Source organism: Ceratotherium simum, chromosome 26 (assembly GCF_057802395.1).
Source record: "Ceratotherium simum simum isolate JZ-2026a chromosome 26, ASM5780239v1, whole genome shotgun sequence".
Taxonomy (NCBI): Eukaryota; Metazoa; Chordata; class Mammalia; order Perissodactyla; family Rhinocerotidae; genus Ceratotherium; species Ceratotherium simum.
Window position 1 is genome coordinate 3,078,665 of NC_141925.1, and position 18,663 is coordinate 3,097,327.

General features: G+C 39.0%; 1 protein-coding gene across 5 annotated transcripts; it reads right to left on the reverse strand.

Annotated features, from left to right (window-relative positions):
• Positions 1–5,586: 5,586 nt before the first annotated feature.
• On the reverse strand, positions 5,587–18,662 carry ZNF200 (zinc finger protein 200). Of its 5 annotated transcripts, none has more exons than XM_087449530.1 (6): positions 18,469–18,662; positions 17,371–17,785; positions 16,675–16,766; positions 16,224–16,347; positions 16,014–16,085; positions 5,587–8,246 (listed from the first exon to the last, which is right to left on the reverse strand). In XM_087449530.1, the coding sequence occupies exons 2-6, from the start codon at positions 17,615–17,617 to the stop codon at positions 7,489–7,491; spliced, it is 1,293 nt and encodes a 430-aa protein (XP_087305656.1). In that variant the 5' UTR covers positions 17,618–17,785; positions 18,469–18,662; the 3' UTR covers positions 5,587–7,488. The 5 variants fall into 5 exon arrangements, with proteins under 5 accessions (XP_087305656.1, XP_087305657.1, XP_087305655.1 ...); XM_087449531.1 differs by having other exon boundaries at positions 5,587–8,243; positions 17,371–17,692; positions 18,469–18,661; XM_087449529.1 differs by having other exon boundaries at positions 17,371–17,692; positions 18,469–18,661.
• Between the last annotated feature and the right edge of the window lies 1 nt (position 18,663).

An 18,663-nucleotide genomic window follows, 5' to 3' on the forward strand; every position in this document is an offset into this window, starting at 1 on the left:
TGCAAGGAAAAAATAGTGAGCTCAGTGAATTCAGAATATAACTGACTTGTTTTTAGGAAGAATTTAGAGGGAAAATAGGGAGCCCGGAAGTTGTAGAGTCAGAAAGTGTAACTGTTTTCACCAGATCAAAGTTGTGGCCATTTAAAACACATGAACCCCCATGTATCCATCACGTAGATGCATTAATTATCAATTTGTGGGCAATATTGTTTCACCCATACCCCTAACTTCTTTCCCCTGCTTGTTTTATTTTAAATCCCAGGCATCATTTCATCCATGAATATAGGATAAAAGGACTCTCTCCTTTTTTTAACATAACCACATATCATTATCATGCTTTAGAAAATTAAGAGTAATTTCTTAATTTTATCAAATATTCCTAATTGTCTCATAAAAGTCTTTTTTTTTCCTTTTCAGATTTTTGAATCAAGACTCAAAATCTGCACATTACTATTGGTTATGTCTCTTAACTATCACTTAAACTCTCATTTAAACTATAAGCTCCCCTTTCATATATTTTGTTCTTAAAATATTTGTTGAAGAAATTGAGCTATTTGTCCTGTATAGTCTCCCACAGTCAGGATTTTGATCATTGCATCTCCACGGTGTCATTTAAAATGTTCCTCTATCCCCTATAAAATGGAATTTGGATCCAGAGGCTTGATCAGATTCAAGTTCAATTTTTTGGCAAGACTACATCACAGATGGTGGTATATGCTTCAATAAGAAGGCATAACATCTGGTTGTCTTATTTTTTTCTGATGTTAGCAGGCATTGATGCTTAATGTTAAGATCCATGAATTCGTTACAGGTTGCACGATAGTGATTCTTTAATTTTATTATTCTTTTTTCATTTACTGACTAGAATATTTCTGTAAAGAGAAACTTCCCCTCCTCTGCTATTTGGCTACCCAGTGTTTCATATAGAAAAGGCAGGATAAATGCTAGATTCTTTCCCTTGTTTACACGTGTTCAAAATAATAAGCTGGTTCAATAGCATCCTCCAATGATAATCAATTAGTTTTTGTTTTTTAAGTATAATTATAAACTCAAAGATTTAAACATATTTGATATTTTTCAATAACTACAATTATTACCCTTATTGATTCTCAAATTGTCCTATCTTTGGCCATCAGGAACCTCTATACAGTTGGTGTCTGAGTTGTTTTGGCAGAATATGGGTAGTCTTTTGATAGAATCCTTGCTATCTGGTATTAGAAGGTGTTCTAGACTCATTCTGTACATTTTCTGCTGCAGACCTAGAATCGGCCATTTCTCTGAAGTACCTTGTTTCCTTTTATTGGGAAATGGTGTTCATTGGTGCTGAGCTGATCATTTTCCTGGCTCTTTCTGTGGACAGAGTTAGGACACATTTTCTTAAGATAAAAATACACCATGAGTTCATACTGATACTTCCAATTCAAATTTAGAACTACAGAGTTTTCTCCTAACCTCTTTAATGATACATTTGTTGCTTCTATCTCTCATGCTGAGGCAATCTCAATGCCACCAAGAATAGTAGAATGTGACATAATCCTTTGCTTTCTTCCATGATAACAATCTCATAACAGTGGTGAGTTCTGATGGTTATCAGATGGTAAAATGGTTATAGCCATTTTGAATTTGAGATGTCCATTAGACATCCAAGTGGAACTATCAAGAAGGAATTGTATATAAGGTTTAGACATCAGGGGAGAGGTTGGAGCTGGAAATATACATTTGGGTGACATCAGTATATAGCTAGTATTTGGGAAGAACTGATATCTTAACACTACTGAGTCTTCCTATTCATGAACATAGAATAGCTCTCCATTTATTTAGATCTTTGATTTCTTTCAAGTTTTGTAATTTTCCTTGTATAGATCTTGTATATATTTTGTTAGATTTATGCCTAAACACTTTTTTTGGTGTACTAATGGAAATAGTGTTGTATTTTTAATTTCAAATTCTATTTGTTCATTGCTGGTATGTAGGAAAGCAATTGACTTTTGTAGATTGGTCTTGTATCCTGCCACCTTGCTATAACTGCTTTCGAGTTCCAGGAGTTTGTGTGCGTGTGTGTGTATATTCTTTGGGATTTTCTACACAGACAATCATGTCATCTGCAAAGACAGTTTTATTTCTTCCTTCCCAATGTGTATACCTTTTATTTCCTTTACTTGTCCTATTTCATTAGCTAGAACTTCCAATATGTGTTAAATAGGAGTGGTGGGAGGGGATATCCTTGCCCCTGATCCTGTTCCTTATTCTTGATCTTAGGTGAAAAGTATGTAGTTTCTACCCATTAATTATGACGTTGGCTGTAAGTTTTTTTGTTTTTTGTTTTTGGTGAGGAAGATCAGCCTTGAGCTAACATCCAATGCCAATCCTCCTCTTTTTGCTGAGGAAGACTGGCCCTGGGCTAACATCCGTGTCCATCTTCCTCTACTTTACGTGGGACACCGCCACAGCATGGCTTGACAAGCGGTGCATCGGTGCACACCCGGGATCCGAACCGGCAAACCTCTGGCTGCTGCAGCGGAGCACACACACTTAACTGCTGCACCACTGGGCTGGCCCCGGCTGTAAGTTTTTGTACATGTTCTCTATCAAGTTGAGGAAGCTCCCCTCTATTCCTAGTTTGCTGAAGCTTTTTATCATGAATGGATGTTGGATTTTGTCTAATGCTTTTTCTACATCTGATGTTATTATATAATTTTTCTTCTTTAGCCTATTGATGTGATGGATTACATTCATTGATTTCCAAATGTTGAACTGGCCTTGCATACCTGGAAAGAATTTCACTTTGTCACGATATATAATTCTCTTTATAAACTGTTGGATTCAAGTTGCTAATATTTCATTGAGGATTTTGGCAGCTATGTCCATGAGAGAAATTAGTCTGTAGTTTTCCTTTCTTGTAATGCCTTTGTCTGGTTTTTGTGTTAGGGTAATGCTGGCCTCATAGAATGAGTGATGAAGTGTTCCCTCTGCTTCTGTTTTCTGGAAGAGATTGTAGAGAATTGGCATAATTTCTTCCATAAATGTTTTGTAGACTTCACCAGTGAAACCATCTGTGCCTGGTGCTTTCTGTTTTGGAAGGTTATTAATTATTCATAGTTTCTTTAATTAATACAGGCCTATTCAGATTACTTTTCCTTGAGTTAGTTTTGGTAGATTGTGTCTTTCAGGAATTGGTCCATTTCATCTAGGTTATCAAATTTATGGGCATAGAGTTATTCACAATATTCCTTTATTATCCTTTTAATGTTCATAGGATTCACAGTGATGGCCCCTTTATCATTTCTGATAGTATTAATTTGTGCCTTCTATCTTCTATTGTTGATTAGTCTGGCTAGGGGATTATCAATTGTGTTGATCTTTTCAAAGAAACAGCTGTTGATTTTGTTGATTTTCTCTATTGATTCCCTGTTTTTAATTTCATTGATTTCTACTCTAATTTTTATTATGTCTTTTCTTTTGTTTACCTTGGATTTAATTACATCTTCTTTTGTAGATCTTAAGATGGCAACTTAAGATTATTGATTTTAGATCTTTCTTCTTCTTCTTCTTTTTTTCTTAGTGAGGAAGATTGGCCCTGAGCTAACATCTGTTGCCAATCCTCCTCTTTTTGCTTGAGGAAGATTGTCATTGAGCTAACATCTATGCCAATCTTCCTCTGTTTTGTGTGTGGGATGCTGCCACAGCGTAGCTTGATGAGCGGTGTGTAGGTCCACGCCTGGGATCCGAACCTGTGAACCCCAGGCCGCTGAAGTGGAGCACATGGACTTAACCATGATTCCACTGGGCCAGCCCTCTTCTTTTTTAATATATGCATCCAATGCTATAAATTTCCCTCTAAGCATTGCTTTCATTGCATCCCACAAATTTTGATAAGTTGTATTTTCATTTTCATTTAGTTCAAAATATTTTTAAATTTCTCAAGTCTCCTTCTTTCACCCATTTATTATTTAGAAGTGTGTTGTTAAATCTCCAAATATTTTGGGATTTTTCCAGCTATCTCTTATTAATTTCTAGTTTAATTTCATTGTGATCTGAGAACATACTTTGTATGATTTCTATTCTTTTCAATTTGCATGGCCCAGATGTAGTCTGCTTTGGTGATGTTTCATGTGAGCTTGAGAAGAACATGTATTCTGCTGTTGTTGGGTGAAATAGTCTATAAATGTTCAGTGAAGTGTTGGAATTGAAAGTCAAACTAGAGTGGGCTCAAGAGAGAATGGAAAGAGGACGAAACCCACTGTGCCAAACAAGATTAATGAAAAGCATTGTTTTTATTAGCTTTACAATATTCCACCATATTTATTCAACCATTTAGGTTGTTTCTAATTTTTTCAGTATTATAATGTTATGTTTTTCCTTGTACATAGAAGATAAATTACTGGGTCAAAGAGTAATAATTTTTTAAAACATTCTTGTCACAGTAGATAGATGCTATCATTCCTCTTTTGCCAAGCCGAACATTTAGACACACACCTGCTCATGTAATACATCTAAAATGACATCTTGTTCTTTCAACTTGTAATTCCTACGTTACTAGTAAGGCTGAACATTCTTTCATACTTCTTTTAGTCATTTATGTGTCCTTATCTAAAAATTATCTGTTCATGTCTTGTTATTGGAACATCCCCTCACTGCCTCCTTCCTCCCCTGCTGCCCCCTTCCTCCCCTATCTCATCCTTCGGGTCTCAGTTTAAATGCCACTTCCCCAGAGTCTTCTCTGGGAAATCCACCTGTAACACTCTCGTAGAATACTTTTCCTTCCTAGCACTTGTCAAAGTGTGTAGCTGCACACATATTTTTGAGATTTACTGAATTTCTGCCCCCGCCCCCACCCCCACCCCAGGAAACTCCATGGGTGTGTTGCTCCCCTTTACAACCCAGGGCCTGGCGCCCGTCTTTAGGGGATGTGTGCCTTCGATTTGTAGTTGGTGTTGGAATCAGATCTTTGGTACTTCCTATCTTCTAACTGGAAACCCATTTGTTGTTGTGTTGACTTTTTTCCATTAACTGTTTGTCGGGTTCCTTATTGGGCACTTACTCGAGGCAGACAACCCTGGGTGTGTGGGCCCTGTGCTCCCAGGCAGGAGCAAAGGGCCCTCTCCTCCAGCCCCTCCAGGGTCTGGGGGTCAGATGCCAGGAAGTCGACTGGCCCACGAACTGCCCTCTGGGGACACTAGGTGGCAACGACCCTGACCCTGACAGGGAGCACTTGGGCTCTCGTGCACACTGCAGCCTGGGGCATGGAGGGCACCTCTGGGGTGTGGCAAGGCGGTTTGGGTCATGGGAGTGTCACCCACCCACATGCCCTGGGGACTGTGTAGCCCAACCGTTGGGCAGGAAACAGGACCATTTCACCCCAAGGACCCCACCCTCTCCAGTCACTGCGAGGCAGCAGTTCAACCTTTACATTTTCTAGGTCTGCAGGCGGCTCCTCTGCGCGATAACCAGGTGGACCTGGGCCAGACTTCTAGAAGATTTTGCAAGAGAAGAACGCTTTTGGGAGCCAGTTTTATCCCTGGTTTTAAAGGGTACCAGTGGCTTGAAATACAGTCGATAAAGGAGAGTTTTTCTGTGGCCATTAAGTGTTTTGTTTTGTTTTGTTTTTAATTAGGACTCAGGACTGAATTGTATCTACACTGTCCTCCTTTCAGTATGCTTTGTACCAAAACAAAGCTTAGAACTACATGTTTAAAAAATAACAAATCATTGCAATAGGCAGAAAAAAAGAAATAAAACTAGTATTTGTAAAGGGTATAATTTTTAACCACAAATTATAACAGAACTGAGAAATTATTGAAAATTAAGAACATTCAGTGAGGTGGCTAGTTTCACAAATATATAGTTAAAAATAACTTTCCTATGTAAGAGCAATAACCAACTAGAAAAATATAATGAAAAAAAACTATTTACAATAACAATTGTGTAGAACTTACATGAAGAAAATCAGAAAAATTAACTCAGGAATATAATACTCTAATAAATGGAAAGGCATGTTTCTGGATGGGAAACAATTTTTCTTTTTTTTTTTTTGTGAGGAAGATTGGCCTTGAGCTAACATCTTTCCTCTATTTTGTATGTGGGTCACCGCCACAGCATGGCTTGATGAGTGATGTAGGTCCTCGCCTGGGATCTGAACCTGCAAACCCCCAGCTGCTGAAGTGAAGCACGTGAACTTAACCACTACGCCACTGGGCTGGCCCCAGGAAACAAAATTTTTAAAGTCAACAATTTTTCCCAAATAGTTTACAGGATTAACCTATTCCAATCAAAATACCCATGTAAAACGTTGGGCACCCTAAAAAGAGCAAAACTGACCAAGAATCCTTAAACTCACACACCACAGGATTGGTCCCATGAAGGCACCACTGGCCTTGCCTCTGGGCAGACAAGGAAGGAAAGTCTGGATATCTGGAAGCCAAAGAGAACAAATATCCACTACAGTGGACACTGGAATCCTGTCTCTTGAGGGGCAATGTGAGCTAGCCACTGGAAACATAGCTTCTAAAAATAAAACACTCTGCTTGTGAGGTAGTGACCACCCATTGCCAAAGGTCTGATGACTGCTTGAGGAAAATTACACATTTGGTAAGGTTATTGACCAGGTATGGAGCCAAGCCAACCTCTTCCTCCTCCTCTTCAGTCTCCTGGAGTTTCCTTCCTAGCAGGTTTTCTTGGCTCAGTAGAGGGCCAAGATTCTTAAGAGCTTTTCTAGTAGTGGGGCTGGGTGGCCAGGCCTGAGCAATCCAAACTTCTTTCAGCAAGGAAAAGGCATGAGAGAGTTGTTTGAGCAATTAATAGCTGAACAAAATACAGTAAGAAGAGTAGGCATTTTTAAATTACGTTGTGAAAAGGATTTCTGTAAAACAGTCACTTTTCACCACAAATTGCAAATGTTATTGAAATTGATCGTTAGTTTAGATCGCATACAAATGACAGAGTAAGTCTTTGACATTCAATTGCTGTATTTTCCTATATTCCAAAGTAAACAATCGCTTTCAACACTCAAGCTTTACCAGGATGTTCTTAGAAGGTTATATGAATTGCTAATAGAAGCTGTTGGCTTAACATATCAGTAGTTTGGTTCTTTCAGGGGAACCAAGTTCCAGATAAGGACTTTTGCATTATTTCTCTTCTCAAGTGTAAACTCCTATGTGGGGGAAAAAATGGACATACTTTCGATACACAAGTCACGCTGTTCACCTTGCAGGTAAGCAGCCTCCACACTCATATTTAAAGCCTTTCTCAGGAAAGGGATCTGTGACCTGTACACTGTTGTCTAAGTTCACATAAGAGAGCTCCTTATTACAAAAAGCCTGGATGCTAACTGAGGTATAGCCCTTGAGGATGTTTTCTTCCCTGTGAATTTTCTAAAAATTTGAGGTTTAAGCCAAGATGGGCATTTATCCAATTTTGGCTATAATGAGGTTTTCACATATCTGTATCTTTTCAGACAGCCTGGGAATTCAGAATTCCTTACAAAACACTTCAGGTTGAGGCAGGACCATCACAACTTTCCCGATCACACTTCTGCTTTCGGGTCTTACATGCTGAGTGGGTTTTTTCATGCCGGGTACAGTTTGACAGCCGACCAAATCTTCTCCCACATTTTTTGCAACAATATGGCCTCTCAGCCTCATGACTCTGCAGATGAAGCACAAATTCTTCATTCCCTGGGAAGGTTTTCCCACATTCTGGACACTTAAATATCTTTTCCCTTATATGGATTCCTTCATGGCGACTCCGATGAGAATTTTGACGAAAGTTTTTCCCACACTGAGAACATGAATAAGGTTTCTCTCCTGTATGTATTCGCTCATGTTTATTAAGGTTTGTTTTATGATTGAAGCTTTTCCCACAGTGACTACAGTCATAGGGTTTTTCTCCAGTGTGAGTCCTCTGGTGGGAAATAAGGTAAGAACTTTCATTAAACTGTTTCCCACACAGTGGACAAGTGTACCATCTTCTTGTTCTCCGATTTCGGGTAAGTGCGATAACATTGATATCCACGTATTTTGAGAGTTCCTCTAGTGGAGTATCATTTTCAATGGTAACTAAAAGATTTCTCATTTTCCTTTCCTTTGGAATGGATGGATTTAGTCTTTCTTCTTTATGGCAATTGGGAAGTTGCTCAGAGACCATGGAACAATCCATTTTATCACAATCTGAAGATTCTTCTCTATGATCTTCATTCTCTACAGGTTCCTTCTGAAGATCTTCACCCTCAGGATTACTGTCATTGACTGCTGAAACAGAGAATTTAATAACTTTTGAGGGATATGACACCAGGTGGGGAAAAAAAAATCAGATTTCTCATGAAACAATAAACTTGAAAGTCAGAAATCTGAACACTGGCAGAAAATCGCCATCAACACTCCTCTTCCACTCTTATTGAGGGTGGGATACATAACTGATAAATCTTTCGATACCACACAATGCAAGCACACAGTCTTCTTTTGACTTTTTAAAAAAATGAAATGAGTGGGACTGAAAGACTTCATATGTTTTTTTTCTGAATAGGCACCAATTATCCCTCACCAAGTTCATATTGACCTTATACTATGTGTAGAGCACCGAGCTAAGGACTAGGGGTTGCAGGACATAAATACTAAACGGTACCAAGGGTACCACTCGTAATCTTTAGGAGGCCAGTACGTGAACGGTAAGATGAGTTACTTCCAGGTTTTCACTACATTAAATATTACAGTCTTATAGCATTAGATTAATATTATAATATCCTATATAGTGAAAAACTGGAAGCAATTCAAATGACCAAAAATAAAGAGGGCATAGCATATTCACACAATGGATTACTATCTGGGCATTAAAGTGATTACTACAACCGATAAAATGAAACTATGGTAGAAGTCAATAGTGGTCTTTTTGGGGGAGGAAGAGTAGTGACTGAGCAGAGGGCACAAGAGGGATTTCTGGGGTGCTAGGAATAGTCAATTTGGGGCGGCGGTTAGACAAATGTGTATATTTTGTGAAAAGTTGAGCCCTACACTTATGATTTATAGACTTTTCTGTATTTATATTATACTTCCAAAAACAGTCTGTAAAATAAGATTATAAAAACTAGGTAACAAAGTGAGAAAAAAAGTATGCTGTGAACAGGTCGGGTGAAAAGGGACCCTGCTCTGGGCAACTTACTGAAAATAAAGTAAAGGGTTAAATCAACCACTTAGCTATGTGGCTGATCCAGAAGCTGAATGTGAATCTCTGCTGTATTTAGTAATGTCACACCAATAGATTTTTTCTTTTTAATTATTCCTTTTAATTATTCTCTTAGGATAATGAAAATGCTGGGTCAAGGAATATGCCAACTTTTATCACAGCTCTTGATATGAACTGTCACACTGCTTTCCAAAGAAAATGTACCAATTTCATTACAACCAACAACATGTGGATATAAATTTTACCTAATCTTGCCAGCATTAGATAAAATTTAAAAATATTTAGTAGGGGGGCCAGCCCGGTGACACAAGTGGTTAAGTGCGCGCACTCTGCTGCAGCGGCCTGGGGTCCGCCGGTTCGGATCCCGGGGGCGCACCAATGCACCGCTTGTCAAGCCATGCTGTGGCGGCATCCCATATAAAGTGGAGGAAGATGGGCATGGATGTTAGCCCAGGGCCAGTCTTCCTCAGCAAAAAGAGGAGGATTGGCAGATGTCAGCTCAGAGCCAATCTTCCTCACACACAAAAAAAAAGAAAGTTAAAAAAAAATAGTTAGTAGGTATAAAATGGTTTCTCATTGTAGCTTTATTTTGCACTTTGATTATTGCAAACTAGTAATTTTAACTATTGAGCTGAGACTTTTATAAATTTAAAGAAATTTTATATATTCCAAATCTTATTCTCTTTGTCAATCACTAATGATGTAAATATTTTCTAATTGAAGTCTTCCCCTGTAATAACTCCACAACTTGAAATGACAAAAAAAAAAAATCAGTCTTTCAAAATCTGATAAATTTCTATTCTGTTTTCTGGCCATTCTTTTATGATTTATTTTTATAGTAAATCTAATACATTTGAAGTTCAGTATCACACTGTTTGTTATTGTTTGAACATGGCTAATATTGGTAAAACCAGCCAGAATATCCATTTCTACGTTTTTAAAAATTTTTGACTCTGACTGTATTTACAGTATAAATAAATTTGGATGGCACCAATAACTTTACACAATTTTAGTTTTCCCATTTAGACCCGTGTCTCTCAAATATTTAAGAATCTTTTGGGGCCGGCCCCATGGCTTAGCGGTTAAGTGCGTGTGCTCTGCTACTGGTGGCCGGGGTTCGGATCTGGGGTGCGCACCGACACACCGCTTGTTGGGCCATGCTGAGGCGGTGTCCCACATACAGCAACTAGCAGGATGTGCAACTATGACATACAACTATCTACTGGGACTTTGGGGAGAAAAAGCAAAAAAAAAACCAAACAAAAAAACAAACAAACGAAAAAAACAGAGGAGGCTTGGCAATAGATGTTAGTTCAGTGCCACTCTTCCTCAGCAAAAAGAGGAGGATTGGCATGGATGTTAGCTCAGGGCTGATCTTCCTCACACAAAAAAAAGAATCTTCTTTTATATTTACCAATAAATTTCTAGTTTACTCCTATTTTATAGTCATTCTGAATGAGAGCTTTCATTATTTTGTGTTTATTTAAAAATGCTATTGGTTGTTATATATTTATTCCCCATCTACCTACTTTAAAATTATTAAATATAATGTTTTAGTTCATCTTTTTAGATTTTCTAAGTCCAAATTATATTTTGATTCTCTCCTTTTCCAATAAATATCCTTCTTAACCCTTTTTTCTTACCTTCTTGCTTTAGAAAATCTAGTTAATGATATTAATAGTGATAGCAGGTTTCCTTGTTTTGTTCTCAGTTTTAAGGAATTACCATCAGTGTTTTATGAATGACTATAAATGTTAGGTTATATTAAAGGGCTAAATATCTGTTCTGAGGACAATTCATTTTAAATTCATACGATTTTTCTTATTTTCCTGAAAGTGTCAATGAATATATTTTACATTCCTTTAATGTACTAATTTTTAAAATAAAAAAAAAATTTAGTAGCTAATATATTTATATGGCTCAAAAATTAAAACATGAAAAACTATACACCGAGAAGCCTTACGTCAATCCCTGTCCCCATCCATTCTATTCATCCCCCAGACAGGTACTAGTTTTTATTATAGGTGTATGATTTTGTATTGTGCTTCACTGTATTGTGCTTTGTAGATTTTGTTTTTTATAAGACCCTCCACCAGCAAAAAGATTATGACTCACTGAAGGCTCAGATGATGCTTAGCATTTTTTAGCAATAAAATATTTTTAAATTAAGGTATGTACATTGTTTTCTTAGACATAATGCTATTGTACACTTAACAGACTACAGTACAGTGTAAACATAACTTTTATATGCACTGGGAAACCAAAAAATTCGTGTGACTCACTTTATTGCGATATTTGATTTATTGTGGTGGTCTGGAACCGAACCCTCAATATCTCTAAGATATGCCAGTAGTTTCTTTATTCTTCCATTGTTTCTTTAGGCAATAAATTTCCTTTTTCTCCCCTTTCTTATATAAAAGGTACTATACTGTGTATATTTCTGCTACTTGTTTTATTTCAATCGCTATATTCCAGTTCTCAGGGATTATCAGCGTATGGTATGTGGACACACCATATTCAACCCATCCTCTGCAGACACACTTAGACTGTTTTTATCCTTGTGTTTTTACAAATAATACCACAATGAATAACCTTGTTTGTACATTATTTTGAATGTGTGCTGTTGCTATTATCTGAAGGTCAGATTCCCAGAGGTGGGACTGCTAGATCAAAGGCTAAATGCGTCTATAATATGGGTAATGACAGATTCCCAGATATAGGGACTGTCCCATGCTGCATTCCCACCAGCAGTATACTGTCTCCTAACTACCTCACCAGCACTGTGTTGCTAAGTTTCCGATTTCCACAAATCTGATAGATTAAAAGCCGGTCTTCCTCAGCAAAAAGAGCAGGATTAGCATGGATTTAGCTCAGGGCTGATCTTCCTCACAAAAAATAAAAAAGGTAACTCAGTAGCGGTTTAATTTGCATTTCTAATTATAAGTAGGACTGGACATCCTTTCATGTGTTTAAGGGTAATTTGTATTTCTCAGTGACTCTGTTGATCTTTCTCTTCCCTATTTCTAGGCGCTCTTTATAAATTAGGGAGATTAGGCTTTTGTCTGATATGAGTTGCAAATATTTCCTCCCATTTATTGCATTTTATTTGCATATATATTTGTTTTTTATTTCGCCATACAGAATTTTTTTATTTTTATGTATTTAATACATCGATCTTTTCTTTCAAGACTTCTGGACTTTTGAGTCTTAATTAGAAAAACCTTCCTATCCCATGGTTATAAAAGAATTCACCCATTTTCTCTAATTGTGCTTTTGTGTTTTTTTTTTTTAATACTTAAAATCTTTGATCCATTTCGAGTTTTACTTGGTGTGCAAAGTAAAGTATGATTCACCAAATGGCTAATGAGTTGTCCCAACACCTTTCATCAAAATGTCCCTTTGCTGATTGGAAATTCTAACTTTATCATCAACTAAATCCCCATGTGTATTTGAGGCTATTTCTGGACTTCTTATTCCATCCCATTGGTCCGTCTGATCACATGCCAATACCACACTGTTTTCCTGACATGGCTTTAGAGGCTGCTTTCACACCTGATAGGCTACAACCCCTCCCACCCCAATGCTCTTTTCCATTTTCCTAGTTATTCGTATTTATTTTTCCATTTGAATATGAGATCCAATTGTCTAGTTCCAGGGAAAAAAATCTTATTGGTATTGTTAAAGGGATTACATTGAATTCATAAATCAACTTGGGGAAAACTGACCTATTTATGTTAAAGTTTCCTAGACAAGAACATGGTATGTCCTTCCACTCATTCAAATCTACTTCTGTGTCCTTTAGAAGTGTTTTAAAGTTTTCCTCATAATTTTTGCACATTTCTTAAGTTTATCCCTAAGTGTTTAACCTTTTTTATTCCTATTTTATATCTTCCAAATGATTGTTTTGCATATACGAAAGCCAGTGATTTCTGTGTAATAATTTTACATCCCACTGTCTTACTGAATGCTCTTATTATTGCTAATAAGTTTTCAGACATTCTCTATGGTTTTCCAGCTACAAAATTATATCATATGCTAAATAGTCATAATTTTACTTTTCTCTTAAGTTCTTAAGTTCTTATACATCTAATTTCTTTCCCATTTAACTGCATGGGCTAATACATGAAACACAATGTTAAATAGTAGTGGTAATACTGGACTTCATTGTTGTATTCCTAATTTTACTGGGAATGCCTCTGAGTGTTTCCCATTAAAGATCATGCTGGCTGAAAGGATAAGTTAAGGAAGTATCCATTAATTAATATTTTGTGAAGTGTTCTTATGAAGAAGGGGTTTGTATTTTGTCAAATATCTTTCAGTAAATATGAAAATGATTGTAGGATTTTTCTTTTTATTATAAGATGGATTATATTAATAGACTTTCTATTATTAAATCATTTTTGCATTCCTGGATTAAATCTTATTTGGTCCTGGCAGTTTTTATCAGGTTATGGTATCTTTGTTACACTAATTTCACAAAAAGAATTTGGAAGTTTTCCTTCTTTTTATATACTCTGGAAGTTTTCATAGCATTTTAATTGTCTAATTTTTAAAGATTTACAAGAATTTTCTGTGACACTGAGGCTGGTCCCTTTTCTTGGGTGGGGGCTAGTTTTCGGACAATTTCAATTTCCTATAGGGAAATTCATTTATCTATTTGTGTTTAAATCTATTTATCAGTTCCTTTATTTTTTGTATTTCTAACTTATTGACTTCTAATTTTGTATTTATTAATACTTTCTTTCTGTTTTCCTTTATCTTGTTGTTTTCCTAACTTTGAGTCAGAGACTTAATTACTTTCATTTTTCTAAGTTAATAGATATGTTTTTACAGCCATGAATTTTCCTCTAAGTACCACTTTAGGTTATACCATAGATTCTGATACACAGTGTTTTCTAAAAAAATTATGCAATTTTAATTTGTATTTCCCCCTTGACCCACGGTTACTTAATAGTTTTAAAATTTCCAGGTGGAAGGAACTTTTTTTCTGAGTTCATTATTAATTTATAGTTGTACTGTATTATGATAGATGCTTTTGTATTATCTTTACTTTTTGGAATCTACATGTCTTTGTTGCATAGCATGTGGTCAATTTGCATCAATCTTGAAAAGGTATATTCTCTTACCACAGTAGAGGGCAGAGATAACCATAACAACTGTCTCACTGAGGATTTGCTTAGGTGTTCTACATTTTCAGTTGTTTTCATGTGGTTCACTTGGACTGAGACACATTCTGTCCTCCTCTGTCAAGAGCTCTCCTTTGATTTCTGTCCCCACAAAGTTTATTCCCTTATACTTTTCCCTTTGCAAACTGACTAACTGTTACTATTTCAACTATCAGCTCTATGCTTATGACTCCCAAATCTCTACGTCCTTACATGTGACCTCCAATCCCCAAGGGCCAAGTTCTCAGAGGATAATCTCATATTTCCTGCCATGGATTCAATCTCATATAAAATCAAATCCATCTTCTTCCAAACTCTGCTCCTGGGTCCAAATCCTGCCTTAACCTTGTCATAGCTCTTTATAGCTATAATGGTTTCACACTGCTTATCTCTTTATGTGAATGACTTATCTTACAAAACACATTGGAAGCTCTTGGAGGGCAGGAATGGAGCATTATGTATCTTTTTACCCCACTGAATATCAATTCTAGACCCCAACCCTACCTGATGAAAAAACAAGTAGCATTTATTAAATTTTAGTGAATGACTCTAGGCTTAAATCATCAGCTTCAGGGTATGGGCAAGGGAAGGCTTAGGATCGGATCTCAAGGCCTCAATGTTCATGGCCAAAGTGTTCCTGGAACTGGCAACATACCCACAACCAGTCACCCAAAATAAATGGGCTAGCTTTGTCCAAGACTCAGTGTAATAAATCTGATCTGCTTATACTTTTCCCTAAAATAAATATTACATAGAATAATCTGTGGGAAATTAACCAGGCCCATTATGTACCACTACCCTGACCATATGGTGTAAGACAACTATACAGTTCAATAGTCATTACGAAATTTTGTCACCCCAGGCAACTCACAAAACCTACTCTCTGTTCCACTTCAGCCTCAGAGGCAAACAGCACTGAAGGCAAGGTAAAAAGTATTAGGCACTCAGCAAAATGATTTTTGAGGGCTTCCGACTCTAGGGTAGCAGTGTATTTCTCGAGAAAAGCTGAAGCATCTCTAAGCAGCTTAGAGAGAAGCTGCTACAAGATGAGTTCATATGTAGCACTGAGGACACTTGTTAACCATTACTGGGAAATGAGTACACATGAAAAAGGCCCCATTCACCAATCATATAGAAAATTCTCTGACAAAATTATGAGAAATGCAGCAAGGAGGCAGTATAGCTCTGGGCCAAGACTGCAAGCTCTGATGTTAGATCCCCTAAGTCCAAATCCTTACTCTACTACCTACTGCCGTGTGACCTTTAGCAAATTCATTAACTTTTCTCTGCTTCAGTTTCATCATCCATAAAACAGTAATAATTCCTTACCCACCGTACTACTGTGAGAATTACATAAGATAATAAGTGCATGCAAAGTACTTAGACTAGTGCCCAGCACATGATGGCATGCAAGTGCTTAATAAGTATGAGATATTATTCCCATCAATAGTGGAATATATTTTCACTTATGCTTGTAGGCTTCACAGCTACTGAACATCAAGAAAAAAAAAAGACTTAAAAGAATTAGTCATGTGTCCAATGAAAGCACTAATTTAAAATATACCTATTGAGAGAATAGCACCAAATCCAGAAAATGGATTCAGAAACAGTCTGCCCACATTTTCTGTTTGAATGTTTGATATTAGTACATCAGCCACAGGTCTTGCTTACCAAGAGAAGTTCCCTCTACCCTTGCTGCCCTCATGATACAGGGAAAATGGCTACCCCCAGCTGGAGCAGGCTCTGCCACAGAGGATAAAACAAAAATTAAACATGTGTGTACATGTGCTTAGGTGGTGTGAATAATGTCTTGAAAAAGTCTGAAACAAAGCAGAAGGACATAGCATTCAATCTGAACACACAAGGGACTTGATTTCTTACCCAGTAATATCATCTCCCCAACACTGTCTTCTTCCTTCTCTGATGTGGGCTGTTGAGCAGGATCCAGGTTCACACATTCTTCTTGGGAGTGAAACACATTCAAATCCTCAAAGACCATCAGCTCCTGAAAGAGCAGTAGCCCCCATTTCTCTTAGTAACAGAGGTTGCTTGACAGCCTTACTGATAAGAAAGACTTAGACCCAAAGATCAAGGTAGGGATGGCGAAAGGGGTCTGTAAGTTCCACGCAGTGCAGCACAGACAAGAAAGCCAGGCTCAGAGAGGAGCTAGAGGAAAAGCAGAAGACAAACATCCAAGGAGGCAATGAAGAACGAGCCCACTCTCCTTGCTGACTCCCAAAAGTGTGTTTTTATACATGGGTTGGCTGAGTGGGGAGGGCTGCGAAAGCAGAGAAAGTAATGCACTCAAACAGTGAACTGGAAAACAACCCACCTCAGGCTTAGCTTTCAAACACACAGACACTGTCTCCTGTTTCTGTGGGATTCCTTCTCTGGGCAGAAGCTTCACTAAGGGATGAGGTTGCACTGGAGAAAGAGGAAGCTGTAGTTAATGGAAAAGTCAGTGACTCTAATACGGAGACTCGATCCACACCTTCAGGCCAGGCTGTCCGCAGGTAACTGATGGCTTTTTCTGCTCCTGTGAGCACAGTCAGAAGTCAAGCCATAAACCACAGGATCTTGAACCTATATGGGGTCTCCTGATTACGAAAAGAATGATTTCCCTAAGCACCTTTTTCTACTCCCGTTACTACTAAAGGAAAAGTTAGGAGAAGATAGTCTGAAGATGCCCACAGCAAACACAAAATTTCCAAAATTCAACATAAACTGAAGTCAATTCAATAATTTACTCACATTTCTTTATCTTAAAAAGATATTCCCCCTGCCCCCCAAATGTTTGTGTAAAATTGACACTACAGAAAAGCACAGTTTATTCTGTGGCTTTACACACACCCAGCAAACCACTCAAGCTCCAGCTTGAGGAAAAAATACTCCCTCTCCCCAACACGTTGACTTAGAATCAACTCCTTTTTCCAATATCTACTACCCAAATTCATTACTAACACAGAAGCCTATCTCAGCCCCTAGTACGATCCCCTTCTCTTCTAGTGAAACAGCATGGGCTTCTTACCTCTGTTCTGAAGGTCTGAGCTCACATCCTTCATAATAACCAAGGTCTCACTGACTTTCTGACTGGGCTGGACCAGGCTTGGCTTGGGCAAGAAGGTAAGGAAGTGCTCCAGAACCAGCTGGTGGATGGTCTTGGGCCCACTAGTAGCATCTCGAAGTAGGTCTTGGCCCAGCTTGGAGTCTGGAGGAACTCTCAGTATAAATGACCGCTTTGGCTTTGGGGGCATAGGAACCACTTTTGCAGCCATCACACCTTGAAATCACACACCACACTTGTTTCTGCAGAGCTTCGAGAAATCTGTCAAGAGCTGAAGACAGCCAAGCTGCAGATGACAGGAACCATGGGTTACCCACAAGATCAGGCAGGGCACACCTGCACTCCAATATGTGGCTTGGGTAGTGAGGCCACATGAGATCTAAATCAGAATGGAAAGATAAGCTGAGGCAGGGAACTCATAACTGAAAAAGAAGGTCCCTGATGCTCTTAGCACGGCCTAAAAGGAAGATCCTGAGAATGAAAGCCAGAGGATGTCCAAACCTCAGGGGCCGGCTGCCTGTGCCTGCCAGCACAGGCAGCCGGCATAAGACAAAGGGCCATCCTCCCAGAAATACGAAGTGCAAACTCTACTGGGAAGAGTGGTTTAACTCATGCGGGTGGAAAGAGCAACGGGGCTAGAAGAGAGGAAATCTGGAGTCCAATACCGAGGGCATCTGCTTAGAAGTTAGCTTGGCCACTGAACCTGGCCGTACTGCGCTCCTTGGACCGCAGGTCCCTCGGATGCCCTTCGGGGGCAGCTGACTCCTCAAGGAGCAAACGCAAGGCTGCTTGAGGAGACCACATGAGGCCTACGGACTTCCTTTCTGCCGTCAAAGCGCCGTTGAGAGGGGCAGGGAACATCCCAGTAGGGCCCACCGGGCCAAGCCCACTCTGGAAACCCTCCCACGGGCCAAGGGGCACCTCTACCGCGAAGCCCAGCCGGCGGCACTGTCGGGGGCCCACCCCCGGATTCCTATCTGGCCAGGCTCCCGCAGCAACGCACCACGCTCCGCTCCCCAGAGGTCGCCTCAGACAGGTTCCCGCCCTCGCGGAGCCCCTCACCTCTCGGGGGCTCTGCCGCCCCTGGGCGCTCGCTGAGGATGGCCCAAAGACCCAGCTGAGGGAGAGACCGGGAAACTAGGCGCGAGAGGCCGAGCCCTCCCCTCGCCCTTCGGAGCGTCCTCATAAGCCGCGGGCGACTATTGGCGTGCGCCGCCGTCAGTTGGGGACGACGGCGGGGGCGCGATGCCTTCTGGG